General features: G+C 41.0%; 1 protein-coding gene across 1 annotated transcript; it reads right to left on the reverse strand.

Annotated features, from left to right (window-relative positions):
* Positions 1 to 1,021: 1,021 nt before the first annotated feature.
* On the reverse strand, positions 1,022 to 22,657 carry xrn1 (5'-3' exoribonuclease 1). Its single transcript, XM_084369022.1, has 41 exons — positions 22,430 to 22,657; positions 20,723 to 20,955; positions 19,919 to 20,016; positions 19,140 to 19,249; positions 18,928 to 19,038; positions 18,748 to 18,833; positions 18,574 to 18,661; positions 18,217 to 18,385; positions 17,845 to 17,912; positions 17,240 to 17,377; positions 16,924 to 17,093; positions 16,550 to 16,639; positions 16,127 to 16,283; positions 15,799 to 15,918; positions 15,455 to 15,624; positions 14,976 to 15,093; positions 14,631 to 14,726; positions 14,053 to 14,156; positions 13,527 to 13,661; positions 12,780 to 12,942; positions 12,237 to 12,350; positions 11,599 to 11,697; positions 11,304 to 11,419; positions 10,914 to 11,060; positions 10,743 to 10,832; positions 10,463 to 10,598; positions 10,259 to 10,315; positions 9,861 to 9,993; positions 9,658 to 9,727; positions 9,341 to 9,536; positions 9,116 to 9,205; positions 8,923 to 9,006; positions 8,516 to 8,560; positions 7,933 to 8,013; positions 7,556 to 7,693; positions 7,272 to 7,407; positions 6,976 to 7,139; positions 6,685 to 6,798; positions 5,483 to 5,588; positions 5,047 to 5,231; positions 1,022 to 4,934 (listed from the first exon to the last, which is right to left on the reverse strand). The coding sequence occupies exons 1-41, from the start codon at positions 22,502 to 22,504 to the stop codon at positions 4,587 to 4,589; spliced, it is 5,148 nt and encodes a 1,715-aa protein (XP_084225148.1). The 5' UTR covers positions 22,505 to 22,657; the 3' UTR covers positions 1,022 to 4,586.
* Between the last annotated feature and the right edge of the window lie 221 nt (positions 22,658 to 22,878).

Genomic DNA, 22,878 nt, shown 5'->3' on the forward strand with positions numbered 1-22,878 from the left:
ATCCGGCATAGTTGAACCACTTCTTAAGTCTACACTTGATCCATCTTTTTTTTTTAAAAAATAACTTCTGCCAAATATCCAAACTCTCGAAAACTGTTCCTGGGCAGCTCATGGACCATACGAGTTGCAAGTTTGGCAACTGGCTGTGTGATACATTTCATATTAGTTGCAGGAAGGTGCATAGCACAGACACAGCACTTCCAAGGGATCTCAATGTCATTCTTTTAGAACCAAACATCTGTTTTATTTCTTTAAGCTCTTACTAAAGCTTTTGATTCAGCTGACCATGTGATTTTAATTGAACGTGGCATATCGGATACAGTTTTCGCATGATTTTTTTCCTATCTCTCTAAAAAGAAAATCTGTGCGGCCACTGGCGATTTTAGATCCTCCACTTCCCATTTCTCAATTTTTCCATTTTCCTGGGTCAAATCTATTAAAAGCACAAGACAAAAACACAAAAATCCAATAGAAGAGTCCACATCATGCTCAGTTAAGCATCTTTCGTTGATTATGTCTGACCTGAATACAAGCAAAGATCCTCTGGCAGAGGACTGGTAGTAGATTCCGAGGTCAAGGCTAAAAAACAGGGGTGACGGGCCTTTGACGCGAGGGCCCCACGACTTTGAAACGAGCTGCCGGAGATCAGGTAGGCTAGCTGTTTCTTTTTTTTAGGTCTCTCTTAAAATCACATTTTAAGTCATTGTCCTTTTTTTTTTAAAATGTAATTCTTACCTTGCTTGTTAAACTTCATATGAACTGTACTGTAACATTTATCTGTAATTCCTCTTCCTCGTTTTATGTCTTTTAAAGCACTTTGTTACATGTTTTTGAAAAGTGCTGTCTAAATAAAGTTATTTTTTACATACACCTAGTTTACCCTTGCTGGAATCCGCCTATGGTTGTCAAATAAAAGGAAAAATACTTAGTTATATAAAAATTTGCTGAAAACAAACAAAACCTGTCAAGAAATATTGGCAGTGAGTGCAGTTTCTGATGCCCAAAAGAAACAACCTCATGGTAACAAAAGATTCACTTTAATTAAATGGATATGTACAGCACATTCCTGAATCAAAACAGTAAGGTATTATGTCTTCATATTGACAATTTTCTACTTTGTTTCATTTCAAAAAAAGAAAAACAAAACAAAAAACAGATACAACAGGTGTGCTTCAATTTTCAAAATGCTTCAAAACCTCCCCTTATTGCACCAGAGCTGTATACGTAGACTTGAGTCACAGGATCGGCGTGAGGATATCAGCCTTAAAACAACAAACACATCAACGACATACTGTATGCATGTGTCCCACAAAACGAGGACAGTAAAGACGCTTCACTAGTGGCTACAGCTGCTTCCCTCACTGTAGCTCCACCACAAACATTGAAACAATCATTATTCAGCTTGCTTAGAAAAGACCCCAAGACTGTCTATAAAAAGGGTATCCATAAAATCCATAGCTTGAAAAAAACAAAATAAATTCAAAATGGAGACATTTCATATATACGTGTATGGTTGTGTGAATTAGTCCAGATGTGTACAGAGGTGTAGAATAAAGCCAAGAATTTAAAATAGCCAAACCACTTCAGAAAACCACCAAATAACATCTGGAAGAACGTTTTCAAAAGCATCTTAGAGACGCTTCTTTTAGATAGTGTAAATAGAAATGTTTCAAATAGATCAGTTCTTCTCATACAACACTGTCAATGCTACGAGGCTGCAATTACACAGATACAAAAATAACCCCTTTCAAACATTATCGGACTGTATGTCATCTCTGTACATCGATTACTTTCTTTGCACCAGATCAAGATAATTGATGATGATAATCAATGAAGTTGTAAAGAAAGCTCATCAATTATCAGCTGTGTGTGGTTCTGGAATCCTACACCACAAACCTCTGAGGGGTAACTCACTATAATAACACGAGTGACTCATTAAAATTAAAATTTTGGACCAATAGAAGCTGTACCGTCGGCGACATCAGTCATTTGGTAGAAATCCTCAGACAATTAATAAAATCCTAATTGTTGGTTTGTGTTTCAATTTAAGGCGTCAAAAGTCCATTTTATTATAAACTGTGAGCTTCCAAATCACAAGAAACAAATCTGTCATCTTTAGCAGTTAAAAAAATACAAGCACCAAAATAGAAATAAAAAACTTTTTTTTGTTTTTTGCACCTGTGTAAAATCAGCCCCAATCTCCCGGTGCTGGTCAATTAAAAAAAACAAAACTCGACTTTATATCTAGTTGCTTTTGGTATCTGGCAGTGTAACGGTCCCTGTAGGTCCAACACAAGTCAACAATCAAATTAAATCTTAGCCATGTCCTGTTATAAAAACTTTAACATATCAATATGAACACTATTTGACTCTGGGTTGTGTGCTGGTGTACAACAGCTCCCGCGGGCAATATCATCATCACATGTAGTGTGTATATGTGTGTGTTGGGGGTACTATTGCAATTATTTCTCATGTCATAACTCTACAAGCAGTGTGCATTCATTTTCACGTTGACGATGTCATTGAGAACGCATAAAAACAATAGAAAACTGCAGCAAGGCGTCCAAAGTGTGACGGAAATAAAAGGCTGTCAATGGTCACGACACAGAGTGAAACATTACAACAGATAATCGACGTTGGCCTGATTAACACCACTGATCCAAACCTGACAACGCTCATGAATGCAGATACAGATAGCCATGATAGAAGGCCCATTTTCATTCATAATTAATTTACTAATAAACAAAACAAGGCGTAGTTGGAAAGCAGGAAGTAGTTGTCAGTACAGTGCAAATCTGAGGCTAGAGTATGAGGAGGGCTTCTACCACGGCTGCATGTCCCTGAGAACCAACAGCCAAATGTGAATGAAGAGGTTTTGTTAAATGTCTGAACTGGACCATCTGGCACTGTGTGAGCAGGAGTCCGCCCTCAAGTGTGTGTTCTCAGTCTACGCTGCCACAAAGCCTCCCGCACCTGAAGTCAAAACTGTCACAACTCTCTGCGAGAAATATATACAGCAATACTGTAGATGGACGGTGCCAAGACTGACACGAGGGAGCCTAATGACATAAATGCAAGCATGGACCACATTAATCTGTTATTCTGTCGCAAATTATTACCCCAACAGAAAACTTCCTTCCTCTGAGCCACTTGGCACACGTTGAAACTCTGGTTTCAATGTGCTTTCTCACTTGATTTCCCCCAAAATGTACAGTTAATGAAGACGATGCACTTTTAAGGCAGTGTTTCCCTTCACTCTCTTCTTAACCAGACGAGGCTCGATTTCTTGGTTGTAAATAACAATGAGAAAAAGCCAGAAGCTTGTTTCCAAATATATGTCCCTGGGGAGACTAAGCTGACTGCTCATGCGGGTAAAGGAAAAGACTTTATACAGAGACGTTTATAGCTTTGGCCAGCAGTTCTATCAATTCAATAATTAAACTCACTTAATTCAACCAGTCATCTGATGAGATCTCGGAACACTGCAACATAACAAAATTTTAAAAAGGTTCAAACGAGGCAGCAAACACAAGCAGTCAGATAATCAGACGGGTTGAAAACAATCTACCACATCGGCTTCAATTTATTTGAAGGTAAACTGAAGGTGAGCCCTTTAACGTCACCCATAATCCCTTCCTGCACGATTGTAGATGGATGTTTACAGCAGTGTTCAGGTAATAATGTTTCAGATTCATCTGACATGGTTTTGTTTACAACCCATATCTAATTGCTTGTACTTTTTGCCCTGCTGGACCAATTTTCCCCATGATCCCATTTTTTCCCCGCCGTTCCTGATACCAATTATTTTGCCTGTACTTTTTATGTATCAGCCGACACCAGTGCATTACAAATTTATGTGTGAATAATAATTACTTTTAACAGCTGTGTACTACTATCTGTATGGGTGTTATGTTATGGATGTGCTAGAAGTTACACAAGGTGCTTGCCGTTTAATTAAATACCTGTGTAAGTTGCATATAGGTGTACAGGATGCTGCTGGGAGCTAGCAAGGTCCTGTTTTTAATAAATATATTATGTGGTATCAGATCAGAGCATAGACTCGAACTTGCGGATACCCGATCCAGAATTTTAGGCTGTATTGAAGGCATTTCTGGTACTGGTATCGGTATCAGAACAAACCTACTCTCCAATGTTAAAGATAGCTGATATAATTTATGGTCAAAGCTACAAAAAGCGACATTGAACCTCTTCTAACCAGTACACTGGCTACGTTTCGAAGCTGGGAAGGCTGGACCAAAACAGCCATGTTTGGGAGATTTGATTAATTAACAGATGTCTGATCTCAAGTGACGAGCTGAAGGGACAGTGGACGCATGATATTTCCGAGTTGTGTCTTGATGCAACAGGAGAGTGAAAGTAGGAATAATTTAGATTGCTAAAGGGCACCATGTAAGAAGTGAAACGTACGTTTGCTCTGCCTCGTCCCAACTGAAGCTGCTTCTACGCTCAAATGTTGAGTGAAAACAAACGTTCACATTGACGAGGTTTCAATCAGAGATGCTGAGCAGCATAAAAACACCAAACACACCTCTCTCTCCTCGCACACACATACACACTCACACACATCACTCAGAGACTTTAGCTGCCTCGAAGTTGACCGCCAGCTTTCTGTGTTTCCTCTTGGAGGCGGAGCCAGGGGTGTGGCCTGTTGCTGGCCTGTTTTGTCGCGGGGGTGTGTGTGGGGCTCCTGTTGTCATGGAAACGGCGTCCGCTAGGCCGGGGCTGGAGGAGGACGGGTTGCTGTTGGCGGCGTGTTGGTGCGGCTGGTCGACTCTACCGCTCTGAGCCTGTGATTGGCCAGAGGGCTGGTTCTGGGCTCTCTGTGATTGGTTTCTGGCCACAGTTTGGCTGGCATTGTAAAACTCTCGAGTTTCCTGGTTCTTCTTGTTAGCTGAGGCTCGCTTTTTAGTCACCTGTCAGAGTCAGAGGACAAGGTGTGTTACCATGACTGTGGCATTTCAGTATCACCAAAGAAAACAGACCAAAATATTAATATTATAACAAATATCAATCTCAACTGTCTACCTGCAATGGAATAAACTGGTTGTGTGAGCCGATGGGTACTGCTGCTGCAGGTTGCTGGCGGGCAGCGCCAGGGAAGGTTCCCGCTGCGCCGTAGAACGGTTGGCTTTGGTGGTGGTGGTGAGGAGGCATCGTCATTCCCCACAGAGGGGCCGGGGGGTAACCCTGGGGGGGCAACAGCAAACCACCTGGAGAAGAAGAAAAAGCAAATAAAAAAATCTGATTAATTTATTTATATGGCTTTTTATCTAACAGAGTCGAACATGACCTGTGAGGCGTAACAGTTAAGGACAGAAAACGGAGTGATACAGTAAGAAAATCTGCTGTAAGTTTTTGTAAACAACTAATTTCCAAAGTCCTGCAAACATGGACATTTGTAAAAGCTATCTCAACCTCAGTAACAGACTATGACACTAAACTGTAAGTTTGGATGACTGACCTTGTTGGTTGAAGACAGGGGTCATGGCTCCCATGGGTGGGGGTCGTATCTGACCGACTCCTGGGAATAGTGTAGGAGGGAGGGGGAAGCCTGATCCCACTGAGTTCTATGGATAAGCAAAAGGACACAGACAGAGAAGCTTTAGTTTAACACGTGAACAATAACACCGGCTGTGATTTATACGCAGTCACAGCACCTTCTGGACACCACGTTCTCTGGAACAGTTACATCTTCAATGTAAACTGGGATTCAGTATACGATACATTCACAAGTCCCATCATTTCTACACTAAATCAGATTCGGTCTTGTTTTTTTTTTTTTTTTTAAGGGTATATCGACTATTGATATTGCAACAATATTGTAGGGATGACTTTTGGTAATTTGACAAAATATTAACACAATGAGCTTTTTTGATAAATAATCATCATTAAATGTGGAGATAATGACAGGGTGGGTAACGATATGTATCAGAACAAGTAGAACAGTCGGCTAAGTTCAGAAAATGACATCACTTTACTGTAATGCAGCCTTTAAAAACCAGGAAAAGACAACACATATCATATCATGCTATGATAAATTGACGATATCCAAAATCTAAGACAATATACAGTCTCACCATATATTGATAGAATTTCAAGTTAATCATGAAAATAAGAGAAGTTCGGTGTTGCTTTGACTGAATCAAGGCACATTTTAACCAGAGTTGTACAATCCTGTGCCTATTAAAAGCCGCTGTACTGCACTTTAGCATCTGATAACCTTTAAAGTAATTCATCTCTTCCACAAACTAGACTTCCTGCACTTGTGATCGATTAAAAGCCCCATATAAACTCTGATAGGTCATAGCTCTAATTTAAAATACAGTGAGTTAGACATCCACAAGTAACTTGTTTGTTCCAGTGTGACACAGTGAGCTAGACAACATCACTTTCTGATATAAAACATACATAAATTAAATGTTTTTTCAGTATTATTTCGACTTCATAAGATTCTTCTTCCTGCAGCTCTTCTAAAAAAAACAAATAAGTTTGGTCATTTTTTGGACACCAGATGGTTCACATAAAAACTCTCTCACAGATCGCATTTGAGATTTATTTTCATCAAATATAGATTGGTGGCTTCTAAACCCACTAAATACCGTGGGGTACAGTGTGTAAGTGTGCAAGTGTGTGTGTGTGTGTGTGTGTGTGTGTGTGTTGTACCAGTCTTTGGAGGGCGAAGAAGGCAGCTTTCTCCTTGGCATCATTTTCTGATTGGCACTGTGGACCATGAACCATCAACCCATTGGACAGCTTCACCTGGCACACGACTGGACCCTGCGGAGAAGGAAGACAATGTTACTGCCACCACACGTACACAGAGACACATCATGTGTATAGTTATTTATAGGACTCTGTAGAAGGAATGTAATATGCAGGAGAACATGGAAAATGTGAAATACATTTTAGAAGTGTGTTGCAAAAGACAAACCAGCACTACACTGTGCTTGTTACCTGTCTGTTGCCTATGAAGCTGAAATCAGGCGGTGCCATCCCCAACCCAGCACAGACACGCGCCAGCTCCGACACCTTACTGCCAAGCATAGCATTGGAGAGGTTGGCTGAGGCGGCTGAGGCAGGAGAGGGTGCATCACTGTGTGGGGAGTTCATATTTGCCGCTGTAGGAGGAGAAAATGGGTTGAAAGGGAGAAATAAAAACATGGCTGAAGGTGTATACAGACAGGTGACTTCCTTGGTTGTTGATTCTGCTCGTAGAAAACTTGCAGGTGACGCAGTAATCAGTTACGTACCTAGTTTCTTGGATGATCGTCTCCTGTTCTGCTGCTGGCCACCATAGGCGGCGCTGTTAGCCGTCTCCTGGGAAGCGTGACTTCCTGCTCCAGCGCCGTCAATCTTGAGCATCTCCTTCAGCATCAGGGTTCCCTTCTACAACAACAGACAACAAACATGAACCTCACGAAACAATCGCAATTTTAATTAGAATATGGTTCAACAATGACAGGTAGTTCTGTTACAACTCCTCTCAAATCCCCGTTTCATGTTATCTTAACCAATCTTTGCTTCCGACACTCACCATGGCGAAAGACTGCGGAGACAACGGGCCCTCTGACTGGCTGTTGGGTACCTGTGGCGGAGCAGCAGGGGGTGGGGTCTGCTGGCTACCCGTGGAGATCTTGAGACTGGCAATGAGGTCCTCAAACTCAGTCGTAGCCTGAGTGAGAGAAATGTGTGAGGAGACAGGTGAGTGGAAGTGGGGAGACATGAATCTGTACATTCACTGTGGACACATTTAACAACAACCAATCAAGATTCTGACCGCTGTGGTTTAAAACAAGGGACTGCCTGACAACCGTAGACCTTAATGCTGTACCTTACAGCTCAAAGATGCAAATGAAATAGTTAAAATGGGAAAGTAGGCTCCAAAAAAGGAGATTACAAGCGTGTGTGTACCTTATTGGCGGTGTTCTGTGTGGGGATGAGGGAGTTGGCGTCTTCACTTTTCTTCAACAGTCTGATGGCACCAGCTGGGGCCTGCAAAGAACACACAGAGAAAAAACAACAACATGAGTCCGACTCTACGTTCCCACACATCTTTAAATAGAACATATAGCACACACATTGCATAAAAGCAATTGCCGCGCTCTAAATCCCACCAACACAATTAACAACAATTGACCATCTATGAATCTCTCTTTCATCAAACCTTAATCCACTTCACTTCTCTAATTCACTGCCAGGTTCATGAGAACAAACTGACACAACTTCTAGTCGAGATCCAAAGATTTCCTCTGTTTATGTCGCGCTGCCTCAATGTCATCTAGCTCCAATAAAATGCTAACATCTAGCCTGCTTCATCTACCGCCACACAACTGACACACAAGTATTCTTACACACGTGCAACTGAAGTTAATAAACTGCTTTTAATTTGAGTCATGTGTCAAAATATCATCTTGTTGTTCAGCTGATGACCCGACATCCCCATTTTATGCAGTATGGATGTATGCAGATGTGCTCTGTGCGTGTGTGTACTCACAGCTTTGTTGGGGTGCTGGTTCCCATCCTGTTGGGACTGTCCTTCCTAGAGTAGGAATTACACAGGTTTTAACACTTTAACACAGAAAAATCTTTAGAAGTGGAAGATTTCCCACGTTCCACAGACATGTGTCAGTTACACTGCAAACTCCAGCTAACTTTGCACAGCTTCACGTCAAAACTACGGGCTATTTTCAAGCCTCACACAAAGTTGGGCTGCCATGAGGACATAGGGGTTGGCTGGCTGCCTATGAGTTACATACATTTTAAAATTCCACAGAGACATTTCAAAATGAACCAGAAGTACATTTTATGATTTGGATTGTCAATTATCAACACAACTGTATAACTGCTCATACATTGCACTAACAAAGCCGCCGTACACACTGTGTTATACACAACACTTACATTATTATGCCAGTGAGCAGGTGGCTGTTGAGGAGGGCCAGAGCTCTGCAGAGCCTGCCATACATTATTGTACTCCGCTTTACTCTGGATGAGGAAGCAGAAAGAGAGAGAGACAGTTGGAAAATATGAATTGGAATGGTGACATAGTACACAGGAGTGAGAAAGGCCTAAACACAGGTGAGGCTGCACTTACCTTGGCCTGTTGTTTCTGACCTAGACCCTTAGAGGGAGAGTTCCTGTTGCCCTGGGAGGCTGCCTTCACCATGCCGTGTTTGTTGTTATGCTACAGATAAGGAAAGAAAGAGGTTTGTGTGAAAGGGCAGAAGAACATGACATGGTGAGCGATCTGAGAGACAATATTTCTGACTCCTTTTTAATTCCAAACAGGAAAAAAAACAACTGTGTGGCTCCCTCTTACCTGCATGGGTATAAAGGGTGAACGTGGGGAGTGGTTCAGGCCACCCAGCTGGCGCTGAGAGTTGAAGTTTGTGGCTGCGGCAGGCTGAGGTTTGACTATGGCGGTGAGTTTGTGGGAGGTGTGATCCACTCGTCCTCCGTGGGAAAGGTTAATGAGAGCGCAGGGAGGGACGCGGTAACCACGAGGCGATGTACACCTAAATGATACAACAGGTCGGCTCAGAAATCATTCTCAGACAGAAGTGTGTAATTCTGAACAGCCGTTTACCTTTTACAGAGTTTTATTTGCACAAATGCTCACTGCGGTGTGATTATTACCTGATGTTGAGACCTCCAGCAAATTCTTCATCAAAAAGCACTTCATAGAGAACCTCCGCCTCACGCTCAGCTGAGGGCAAAGACAGACACAATATGAAATGACAATTATGTTAAATGTGTGCATTTCCTTCTTTAGATCATGCACCTGAGCGTTAACCTTACAGAAAGGCTGAGGCTGTATAAGGAACTCAGAATGTGCTCACCTCCTTTAATGCCGATGATTGTTCCCCTCAGTCCCAGTGGGACGGTGAAGCTCTCCCTGATGTTGACGACTCTGTCAAACAGGCGATACTCTGAATCCGGGTCTGGAACCACACCCTGCTGCTGCTCCAAGGGCTACAGGTATACACAGGTATTTTTAATACATGTTCAGTGCTTTGTGAACCTAGGAACTAACAGTTATTTTCATTATTGATTAGACTGCCAACAACTTTACATACATGTAATTGTCTTTTCCCCCTTTGTATGAGGCCTGGTCTAAATGTTCCAAAAGCAATGTAAAACAATCTGATTTGCTTGTCATGAACTGTGCAGAAGTCAGCCAAAGAAGTAGAAAAGCCTTTCCCTAAAGTAAAGCCAAACACAGGCAAATTAAACTCACCCTGAAGAGGAGGTGAGGCTTGACTGTCACACGGACTTTCTTGGTGCTCTTCTTCACCTGAGAGAAGGAAGCGAGTGAGACAGAAATAGAGGATATAGAGAGAGGTGTGTCAGTGGAAGGGGAGCGAGTACACACAGGGAGAACTTCTGATATTGGATATTGGAGGAGTGATGCTGTAGTTGAAGACTGTGTTGTGAGAGTCACCTTGGTTTTCTCCACCGCCTCCTCAATCCTCTCCACAATGGCAGTGTCCAGCACCTGTAGTTCACATGATGTTCTGCTGACGGAGCTTACCGGGTGACTTTTCAACCACGAAGTGATTTCAGCGACCTTCTCCGCCCTGTGGGGTGTCCGTCAGTGTCAGGGATGGTCAATAAATACACCATAAATGTAATTTATTCAAAAAACTAACTTATTCAGATTATTATATTAAATCACAGGGGATTAAATATAATAATCTGTTGATGTGTATTTGTTTTTTTACCCGTTCTGGTCCAATGCAGGCCAGATGTCATCTTCATAGAAAACATCATCGTGGCTGTTTCTGGACACTGCGTTGAATACCTCAGAAAATCTAGAAAAGCATAAAAATCATCATTTCAAATGGTGGATGAACAGAGAGGGGACAGTTCTCATGTTCTCACTCTTTTTTTACCTGTCCAGGTATTCTGCTAGCAATTCCTCCACAGCAACAGAGTAGAGCCACTCCTTTTCAGTCCTCTTCGTGTACCCAGGAACCTCCTCGTTCTTCTTGTTGAACTTCAGGTTCAGACCAACGTTAGCTTTCTGCTCCCCACAAGGACTGAAATAATGGAGAAGAAAACACTGGTGTGTAAAGTAGAAGAGTCATGGCAAAAATAGGCACATTTTTAGGCAAAAGTTTTTTTAAATATAACTAAAATACCAGTGATGGTTGCAAAGCAGATTGGTCCACTCACATTTTATCCACTATAGATGTACACACACCATTGGAGTGCAAATTCTTAACATGTAGTGTCAGAATAGTGACAACTAAATGAATCCTGTGTGGTGGGTGATCACTCACTTCTTCTTGGAGCCTCTGCCAATAAAGATGCTTCCTGAGAAGCGGGACACGAGGTAGCTGGTGATTCCCAGACGAGATGCCAGAATGTATCCAGGACTGTACTTCACACAGTACTTCTACAAAATACAAACACATGCAGGCAGACAGTATATGTGAGGCACACATGGTGTAAACATAGCGAGTACCCTCAGAATCAACACGATCAAATGCCTTCGTGTGTGTGTGTGTGTGTGTGTGTGTGTGTGTGTGTGTGTGTGTGTGTGTGTGTGTGTGTGTGTGTGTGTGTCTGTCTTACATGCTGATTCTGGATTAAGGTCTCCAGCTGTGGTTCGTGCGGCACATTGAAGACCACTCGAACCCGACCATCTTTGATGACATCACTGGAGTCTTGTACCTGTTAATCAATTAATAAAAGACAATAAAAGAGACATTTCACATTTCAATAAGCCGACAAGCCAAATGACACACAATAGTCAAAGAACACTCGCCTGATAAAAAGCATTATGACAGGAGGAAGCTTTTAAAAACATCATGTCGCAATAATTTCATTACTCATTATTTAAGCTTTCAGAAGTTAAACTTTCTTCATCACAGCTGTTATTATTGAATAACGTTCACGTCACTATTACTCTATTTTGGGATGAGTTTGAAGGAGGACACAAACTTCTCTCACTTCCTGTTGTCCAACCAAAGCGGGTCAGTGTCATTATAAAATCATTTATTAAGTGGCACTATGAAACCAACATGACACAACTGATTTTCATTCAAATGTCTTTTTACAGCACAAAGCTGCAAACAATCATAAACTAATAATATGTGACTATTTTATAGTCAGATCCAGCTTCAGCGGACTTCTGAGAAGCTGCTTTTGACTGTCCATTTTTTTCTACAGTGATGCGAACCTGTGATTTAAGCAGAAAAGTACTAACATACCTCGCCCATGGCACCGTAGTAAGGGTTTCCCACCATGAAGACAGTGGTTGTTGGAGGGAAGAGCTCGTCTAAGCTCTTGAAGCAGGTCAGAGAGGAGTAAAAGGCCTTGATGTCCTGAGAAGATGAAGAAGAATGTGGCTGAGGTTTTGTTTTTTTTCTTTCACCAATATTAAGTTTCAAACACAATTCCTCATTCTGCTATGCCTCTATAAAAAACAAAGGGAAGGGTCTTGGACTGTGTGTGCCAAATTGTCACCTAACATTGCTAATTAACAGACACGCTGTTGGCATTTGAATGGTTTATTTTAAAGTATAGCTTGTCTGCATTCCTCAGCTCAGGTAGTTTTTTCTGCAGCCTCGCAGCCCTGCTGGAAAACCACCACAGCTTAGAACAAAACTATGGATGAGTACTACTGAAACTATGTGTGTATGTGAGTGAATAAACCTCATGGAACCACAGGACTATAACAATGACTACAATCTTTCCCTAACAAAGTATTTTTTTGTTGTGTGCATTCCTGTCTTGTATGTGTATGCCGGTACCTTAACCACGGTCTGGTAGGCAAATGGGAGGACCTGCTTGGCCCACTGCTTCTCTAGTTCCACCACCCCGTTGGCTTTGGGGACGTATTTCCTTCCCGTCAGCAACTGGCCGTACAAAAGCACTGTTGTCTCGTTCACCACAATGCCTTTCCTCTTCAGGAAACTGTTAAAAGGAAAAGTCACTTTAGGATAGGCCTCATAATACGAGCAACAACACAAAAGAGGTCACGCATCACTAAAACTTTAGGAAATAACATGTTTTTGAATTTAACCTACAGAGACTGATATATTTTCATAGTTACACTGTTTAGAAAATATGTTTTCATCTGTATTATTATTGCCATTATCAAAATAATATTATCAATGATAGCAGTGTCATATGATTAATTACATAATCGTGTTATGAAACTGTTAGAGCGGATCATATTACTCTTACATGTACTATATTTTGCTATTTATCACACCACTATGTCACTTTGCTTGAGACACTATTGTACTATTAGTTCAAGTACTAGTACACGAGAAGTGGGCAAGCATTTTTCAAGGAGTATATTCATATTCAACCATATTTCTAACCTTAAAACACAACAATTCAAACTGAGAATTTTCCATCTTGTATATTTCTTTTTTTTCTGTTCTCATCTTTAACACTTTTTTGCTCTTTAAGTTTCTGTATTTATTCTGTCCTTGTGCTGCGTTTGCACCCAAATTTCCCCTTTTTCCCTCTTGCTGTTCTTGGTGCCTTACTGTTCAGTGAGTCCCTGGACATCCTTCACCCAGTCCTTCTGCTCCTTGTCAGACAGGCAGGTGACTTTGGTTGGAGGAGGAGTGGAGGGCCGGTCGTACACTTTTTGGACACCAGGAGGTTCCTCAAGACAAAACCTGCAAAACAGAGAAAAAGATATAATAGCTGCTTCATGCTTTGCACCAAAAACAACGACAATCTCTGTGCTAACAGACATGCATGCTACATTTGGTGATCGAAGGCCAGATTTCACCATCTGATACTTAAAAGTGACTTTGTCACCAGAGTGAGCATGGGTGTGTTTCTTTTCCATCAACATAATCTTTTCATTTCAGTTCTTAACGACTGATTAAGAAATTTTTTTTTAAATATGACAGGAGCTGCATCATTCAGTGATATTTAATACATGGGCAGAATCTATCCGAAGCAAGCAAAAACCTGCAGAATGATGCAGCGAGAGTAACATTTTGTCTCAGAATCAAACACATTCAATACATCTATTGACAAACAGCCAGCACTAATTCTTACTTGACTTCCCCATCTGACACAGCAATGATGCGAGCTTCCTCTAGATGTGGCCAGTTGACGAACACAGACTTCCCCAGTACTTGTGCGGAAACATCATCACATACCTAAAAACCGAAAAAGGAAACAAAAAAAAGAGACAAGAAACAGGACATTTGAACATTTGAATGTAAATTTGATATACTGTGTATGGCCTGTAACAGAACAAACTAAAGCTTACTCCCATTTTTTTTAAATGCTATGAAAAATACTATGAAAAAATTCAACCAGTTGCAAAATCCTGTGCTATTGATGCAGAGGTTTACACACATTGTATATTCCATAACTAGTGAACATTCTGCACATTGTTCAGGTGATTAACTGCATTTTTTCCTGCTCACAATTTAAGATATAAGAACTAGAAAACTAAACATTTATTGGAGATTCTGACTTTTCTTTAGCTCCATCTAGAGGAAACTTGTATCACTGCAGAGTCCGATGGCGTAAGACTTAGTATTGGAGCTTTGCAGTAATGAAATTATTGCAATCATTATTTTTACCAGTGTGTTCAGTAAATCAGTAAAAATCCAACAGAAGCTCACCGCCTCTCCTTCCTTGCTGGGGAGGATCTCCAGTATGGTGTTCTCCCCTCTGCTGCTCTGCTGGAACACGACCACCCCGCTCTTCTTCTTATAGAACTACAAGTGACAGAGAGACCATCAAAAAGCTTCTATATTTGTCATCACTTTTTCACAATTCCATTTCCAAGTAGTCCTCCATGAATAAAAATATGTCATTGCTGAGGAAATTCAGCAGATTTGGACAGACGTGTGTTTTCAAGTCAGGCCTTATTAGTATATAATAAGGCTAAAAGCATCAGACCCTGTGTTGGGGCTGTAATTCTTTCAATGTAATCCAGCCATTCACATACTCATACACACACCTACCTTGTGCATAATGTGTTGCAGTGTGGGGAAGCCACAGAAGTACAGAGCTGAGCGGTCGAGGGGTCTGCACACATGGTCCAATGGTACATACCAGGCATCCATGGGGATGTGTGCCTTCCTGTAACAGACACAATACAAACAACTTGCAGTGAACACCGACCACGACCAATTAATCAACACAACTCCCCACTTGTTTTTTATAGGTCTCTTTTTTTTTAAACCATATTTAAGCTATATGAATAGATTTGACTAATGTACTTTCATCACTACTTATCAATTACATTTTCATTCCAGGTGAGGGAGAAAACATGTAGCCGTTCTATTTCATACTAATCTGCATAATTCCATTTAAATATTATTGCTTGTAATCTTATATATCCTACTGGGTCTGGAATTGTGGACATGTAACATTAAAGAGAAAGACACATTATTTTCATGTATCATCAGTAACCAGGCTGTAGGGGACTGTGTGTTCCTACCTGACATGGCAGTGGATGATGTCAGGGAACAGCTGGGGCAGGCTGGAGCTGTATGCGACGTCAGTCTCCTGGTCATATGTGTAGACTGCACACTCTGTGTGACAATTCCTGGCCTTCTCCTGTTTAGTCAGCTTGTGATTACAGGGGTCCATGGCTGCTAGCAAGCACCTCTGTTCAAGAAATACACAACACATACACACACATAGTTATACCGGTAATGAGCATGCCTTTTTTAACTTAGCTGTGGCATTGTTTTTCCACCGAGTGGCCAAGTGTGTGTGTGTGTGTGTGTGTGTGTGTGTGTGTGTGTGTGTGTGTGTGTGTGTGTGTGTGTGTGTGTATACCTCATCTATGAAGGGAATGAGAACCACTGCCTCCCATTCCTGCTGCTTTCCATTGAGGTCAGTTTTAAAGTCAAGAGGGTAGTACTCGATAATGGGAGAATTCTCACTGGTCATCAGGTGCTGCAACATTACAGACAAAATATTATCTTCATCTTTCTTTATTACATGTTTGGATCTTACATAGATTATAATATTTTCATATTATTATTAGAATTTTTGCAATTTGCTACGTATTGTTCCATATGTACCAAGTGAAATCCAAAGATTAAGTATGAGCATATAGTGTGCATACATATTATATGTGTGTGAGAGAGTGTGTGTGTGTTACCCTGTAAGCCTCAGGCAGCAGCTCCATGCTGGCAGCAGGCAGGACTGCCAACAGCTGCTGGAAGGGCATGAAGGGTTTCCCAAGGTCAAAGGTCAACTTTAACCCAGATATATTCCTGATGTCAGACAGGAAGGGAGCGTAGTGGAAGGGGTAGTACCTGGAGAGACACACACTCATTATTTAAAGACCGATTTAAAACAAACTCAAGTGAGCAGGTGGAAGGAAAGAAGAAAAGGGGAAAACAGCATTCTGAACTAAAAATGTAATGGCTTTAAATTACTTTCCATGACTCAGTGTTTTGATTATATTTTTTTGTATGAAAATAGAATACTAATTTAATACATGACCTGACTTCCCCAGGTCACTGGAATAAGAGGAACCAGAGAGTAGAGAGTCAGTGACATATGAGAAAGAAATTCTCACCAGCTCCAGGACTGAACCCCGTGGTAATAGTAGTGCAGGATCCACTGGATACCCTCCACATAACACCTGGCCTGCTTGGCAAGAAACTCACTGAAAAGGAAAGAATAAAAACACATTTTAGGGTCACTTGCAAATTACAATTTGATGTATGGGAAGCAAATATACTGTTTACAGATCACTGTCACATGTTTGAGCTTACAAGTCTATTCATTTCTAACACACTCGTTCTTTAACCTGCTGACTTTATGTATTTTGTCAAAAGGTTAATGACCAGTATGGTGGGTGATACTTCATTAATGCAAACTTTTATCACTCTGCCTCCTGTGGTAAGTCTATTTACTCTATATATTGTATTTGTATATCTATACACTCACTCAGACACCACATCCACGCCCATCTTGGTCATATAGTAGGTGCGCTTGTACTGTCTGAACTCTGTTTCAAACATATCGTCCTCCTCCTCCTCGTCATCACCTACTGCTCCCTTTCCTTCTCCAGTCACTTTTTCTGACGATGTCAGACCTGCCAGGCAGAGGGCAGAGTCCTGCGCACACACACAACAAATGACAGGAGTTATTACAAACAGGGATATGTGACTGAAACTGTACATAAAAACAGTGAATGAATGTTGGGATTTATTTCTGTTACTGCATCCCTGTGTGTATAACATATGTTGACAGAACAGCAGACCTCTTTCTTGTTGGCTTCTTTGCTGGCAGCTTCCTTTTCTGCTGCCAGTCCAGCAGCTTCGTTCAGATACTTGTTACCAACTTTGCTCTCAAACCACTTCAAGTCCACAAACACCTCGCTGAAATGTTCCCGGTCGAACTGGAGGAGCGAAAGAGAGGGGGAGGGAATTGAACAGTGTAACAGATTTAAACCATTTTTTATGGTGGGTTCTTACTTGTATGCCCTCTTGACACCAACTTAAATTAATTTACTTTTACAATAACTTTGTGACAAACTTCACTGCAGACAGAACTACTCATGCAACAATTTGAACACATACACTGACACCTATTCTCAATGTTTGTGTTTTAATATATAACTTCTCCTAAAGTTGAATTTTTGAAACCCAATAAAGATGAATTACTCTATCAGGATAATCACATATAACATTAACATTTAAAAATTTGATGTCAATCTGTAGGATGACTTATTTATATACTAAAAATCACAAGTTTTTGCTCTTAAAAGACATTAACACTTGATACTTACAGTATGTTGTATTGTTTTGACTGATTCATTCATAAACTATATCACTGATTACACTGTACTTTACAGTGTTGTCTCACCTCAGCAAGCTTCTCCAGGTATTTCTCAAAGTTTCTGAGGTTTAGATGGCCGTTCTCGTTCAGATAACCTGAGTCAGGAAACAGGATACAGTGTTATTATATTTATTAAATGCATTATAAAAGCAGCTTATATTTCTATACTTAAATGGCTGACATGTGCAAGCAAGCACGACCAACACAAACAACACTTGAAGCAAACAAGTCACTTTTGAAATATTGTATCAAGAAACTCAGGATCTTGCAAACGCTTGATATTTATGTGCAACTCTCAACTCTTTTGTTCATTTGTGTGTGTGTGTGTGTGTGTGTGTGTGTGTGTGTGTGTGTGTGTGTGTGTGTGTGTGTGTGTGTGTGCGTGTGTGTGCGTCTCACCCCCCAAGCTGGGCAGAACGCTGATGTAGGTCTTGTACAACAGCGGCAATGCGTCATGGCTGATGTGAAGATGAGGGAGGTGAGGGATGAAATCATTTCCCACGAGGAAGCCCATTAGAATCCAGTCGTCTATTATTCGCTCCAAGTCATAATCAGAACCAATGTGTTTCTGCAGAACACACAAACACAACCAGAGTACAGGTTAAATGTAGTGTATTATTGTGGAATACATGAGGACATAAAACCTTTTGGCCAAACTTCCCTGGCATGGGAATTACATGTTTTGTTTCCATAATTCATCCGGGATTTTCCGTGTGTGTGTGTGTGTGTGTGTGTGTGTGTGTGTGTGTGTCTCACCCTGAGCTCAGAGAACTCATAGTCAATGTACTCCCTCATGAGAGACAAGTGAAGTAGGTGAAAAGTGGTTTCCTCCGGAGCAGCTATCCTGGAAGTACAAGAAAGAGCAAGGTTCACAAAAGGAAAAGAAGAGAACAAACACGTTACACTGATTTAACCATTAAAAAAATGTACCTTTTCTGGGATTTCTTTCCTCCAAAGCGGACTTCCTCTCTGAGCAGGGAGAAGTTTGGCTCATGGCTGGTTAAACCCAACATCATCTACACCACAGAGAGCAAAGATAGTGTAATCATCCAAAGATGGTTTGAGCAACAAAAACATCCTCACCCAAGTTCACAAGCACACAAACCCTACCAGGTCAGCATCCAGGCCGTACAGGCAGTGTCGGGTGTTGGGGTCGTGACTCGACTTCCCGTTCTCAGAGCGAATAAACTCCATGATCTTGTGTTCTCCCTCCCCTGGAGTCTGTTAGGAAGAGAAACACACATAAAGTACAAACAACACTGAAGTTGCCTGGACAGGAATCACAGTGGTATGGACATTGGTGCCAACAGCTGATAACACACCTCATGACCAGACAGGTAGACTCTGACATTCTGCCACAGCTTGTCGGTGGAGAGCTTGTTGTGGACAAAATATTCAAGCTGCTCCTGGAGTCTCGCCATGAAGTCAGTGCCTGAAAGAAGGATGTGTGATTAAAGGAGTTGATGCTAAATTTCTCAGAACAGACATGCTTATATTGGATATGTTAATGTTGTATAAAATATGTCCTTGCTAAGAACAACATCATCCTACTGACAATAATGGCATAAACAAAAAAATGCAGCTGCACCGATTTTCGACAGAAAAGCCTCGACAATCACTGCCAGGTACTCCATTACAACTCAAGTCAGGATATGTGCAGCTACAGATCTTATATCAGGCACTATTTCTTTCTTTCTGAATTTAAGATCTATACAACCAATCACACCGTTTTTTTAAAATAACAACCTGATCAGGAAAAAAAATAGTAATAGAATATTAAGTTGTATTTCAGTACTTGATGCATGAATTTTTTTTTAGATACAAGATAACCTGATGTATCTTCATCAGGATTTAGTTATGTGTACATGTATGAAACTGTGGTGGCAGGTGGCAGATGATCTCTTTTCTAGATTTAAAAAAGTCAATCTAGAAGAGGAAGAAGAAGAAGAAGAAGAAGAAGAAGAAGGAGGAGGAGGAGGGGGAGGTAATAAACTGATTTCCCTACCCTGAACTGAAGCGGTACCTGTACAAGTCCTGCTACAGCTGCTTTTATCAATTTCAATGTGTGATGTGCATTTTGCGTAAAGGTTGAGATTCCTACCAGGAGTGATACAGTTGGAGTCGAAGCGAGCCTCTGTGGGAAGCACCTCTCCTTTATCCAGAGCTTTTTTTATCTTGTCCTCTGCTTCTTTGGCAGACCTAGACACACAGACACCCACCCACACACACAAACACAGGCAGATAGCAAAAAAAAAGAGCAGGTCAGACTCACAGTCTCAGGCTGTTATTCTGTCTGTCGTCTGGTTTCTTCAGCCTTTACCAAAGCAAACATTGCATTTCAGTTCCAGTCTATTTGGGGCTCATTTTGCCATATTAGGTGGTTCATGGAGGGCCAGGTTTACAACTGTGGTACCACAAACATCACTGCTAAACCACAGAATTATACCGGACATTGTATAAATATATTCATGAGCAGAGCTGTCATCTTGATCAGATAACTAAAAGAGAATGGGGCATTTTTTTTACACTTGCGATTCAACATCATGGTGCAAACATGTTCAGAAAATTCTATTTCTTTATTTGGTCACCTCAACAAAAGCTACTTCAACACACTGAATCTAACATTTTTCAATTGTGTTTGAGATAAAGAGGAGAAAAGATTATTGGGTGAGAGAGCGAGAAGTTTTCACTAATAAAGCCATTCCATAATATTTCAATAATAACAATAGCAACATTTTGGCTGTAACAGGAACCTGTGTTCACCCTTTCATTACAAAGCCAAACCAACACACACATCGTGGACCAAGGTCATTAGACCTGAGTTGACCCATTCTGGGAACTACACTAAAGACAAGCAGAGGATAGAATTCCTCCATTATTCCTTTCATCCTGTATCAATTTCTACCTGAATCTCCGTCCTCTCTGCTGGTTCATCTTTGCCCTCGGTGCCACGCCATCCACCGCCATGAAGAAGACCTTGCGAGGCTTGATGATCCTGAAGAGCACCTCCAGGTAATGGAAGATGTCAGCAAAAATCTTTTCCTCGGAAATGCGAAAGTGGACATCTTCGTCATTCGGGTGGGAACACTGATGGATAATCCCGTTCATGTCCAGATAGAGATTGTCAAATTCTGGAATCTGAAGAACGAAAGGGGAAAATAAAGAAACCTACAGTTAGCATGTATAATAAACTGTAATCATCATTGTCCATGTCTTTATCCTTAAAGCGACCAATTTGTAAAAAGATTGAAATCCCTTCATATCTCAACAACAACAAAACTGTTTCTATTAGGGTTGAATGATTTTGAAAACGTATCTAATTGCAATTATTTTGACTGATATTGCAATTATTATATGATTATGGGAAGGACTTATTCATGCATATTCTAATTAACATTTTAAAAAACATATTAAAAGGATAACTGTGTTTTTTCAAGCCTGTAGAATAGAATGTTTAGGCCAGAACATCTCTGAAGCACAATATTTTATCTAAAATGGAATTTGACAAAGATTTTGCATTTGACACATATTGCACTTCCTGACATCTAAAATCTGTAGTGGCCCTTCTGTGAATTCATTAAAATTTCGATTAATTGTTCAGCCCTGGTTTCAGTTTTGTTTCGTGTGAACAGACCATCCTTCATCGTCACCTGAAGACTCCTCCAGCCTGATACAGCCGAAGAACGCAAAAACCTTCTCCCATAATATTCACACCTATGTTGACATCTAGGTTTAGTAACAGTGGGTGGGAGGGTGTTTTGGAAGCCATTAACGTTAGTGTGGGTTGACCTTAAGTGTCGGATAAGTGTATACAACTATTTCTATCTATTATGTAGCTGTTGGCATTAAATCGTCATATCAATGTTGTCTTACGCAACATGAGTGACTGAGCAATGTCCAGCTGATGAAACTGCTGCTCAGGCACTGAAACACTATCTTTCTTATTACAGGGAACTAGGTCGTTAAAGTCCAATCCAGAGCCGCTGAAGTCGCATAAATAACTAGCAGCAGTGAAGTAAGGTCATCTCACTGAAATGTTTGCCCTCAGTACCAACTACAGACTGACGATATAGGTTAAATGCTGCATTTTAGAACAACTACACAAACATTGTAAGGCACGGCGCCTGTAAGCTAGCTGGCAACAATAAACTAGCTGCAGCCTGTGTACATCTGTTGTTAAACGTAAAGTAAGTTAGCTATCTAGCTGACTGTGATGGGCTTTAATGTTGTTCAGAATGTTGTTGCCCAACAAAAACCTAAACTATCCGGTGGGAACACATTTACTAAGTTATATTTACTTTAACCAGTTCAACGCTAACAATGTGTACAGGTGGAAGACCAAAATAGCAAGCTAGTTAGTCTTGGAATTTGGAAGATAACGTCTAAGTTATAACTTATAACATTATATATAATAATGGTGTCAGAAGTGTTTGACAACAATAGAGCAGTCCTGGCGACGGCCAAAAACATTGGTGAGCTAGGCGGACTAAAAGTTCCACGGCCCGCTTTACTTAGCTTGCTGATAGCCAACAGCTAGCTAAGCTAACGCCGCGGCTATAAGCAACAGTGGATTGTGAAGCTAACGATATCCATCCCTGGTTTGGTTTCCTACCTGATGTTCCTTGACAACTTCACTTAGACAAGGATATCGCTCGGATATCCATCGGTAAAATTTCGGTACTCCCATCTTCACCTTGAAAGTCTCAACCTCTGGATCAAGTAAGTCAACAGTCAAAACTGAACGGAGGTGTTTAGCTATGCGGGTAACTAAATACGGTCAAGATTTAACTGGGTAACATGAGAAGTCCAGTTTTGTTTCCAGCGGCCGCTAACTAGCTAGTTGTCCGTGGTCCGTCTGTTAAAACATTCCGCCGCTAAGAGGAAAACAGTCGTTCCGTTGTTTGTTTCCCATTGATCTTGTCTTCTCCTCTGCAGTTGTGTGGTATGGAAACCCTTCCCCGCCACAAAATAAAAACATTTCAAGAAAAACTAAAAATAAGTTTTAAAAAATAACAACTTTTTAAGATATGATATTATTAAAGTAAGTGTGAAAATCTCGAC

Source organism: Pagrus pagrus, assembly GCF_965226575.1.
Source record: "Pagrus pagrus genome assembly, chromosome: 12".
In the NCBI taxonomy this organism is placed as follows: Eukaryota; Metazoa; Chordata; class Actinopteri; order Spariformes; family Sparidae; genus Pagrus; species Pagrus pagrus.

Excerpts from the sequence above, each read along its gene's own strand:
- xrn1 (XM_084369022.1), bottom strand. The coding sequence starts at position 22,504 with ATGGGAGTACCGAAATTTTACCGATGGATATCCGAGCGATATCCTTGT. Across the intron at positions 15,919-16,126 it reads TGCTGCCTGAGGCTTACAGG|CACCTGATGACCAGTGAGAA; the intron begins GTAACACACACA and ends GTAATGTTGCAG. Across the intron at positions 14,157-14,630 it reads CCAGCAAGGAAGGAGAGGCG|GTATGTGATGATGTTTCCGC; the intron begins GTGAGCTTCTGT and ends TTCGGTTTTTAG.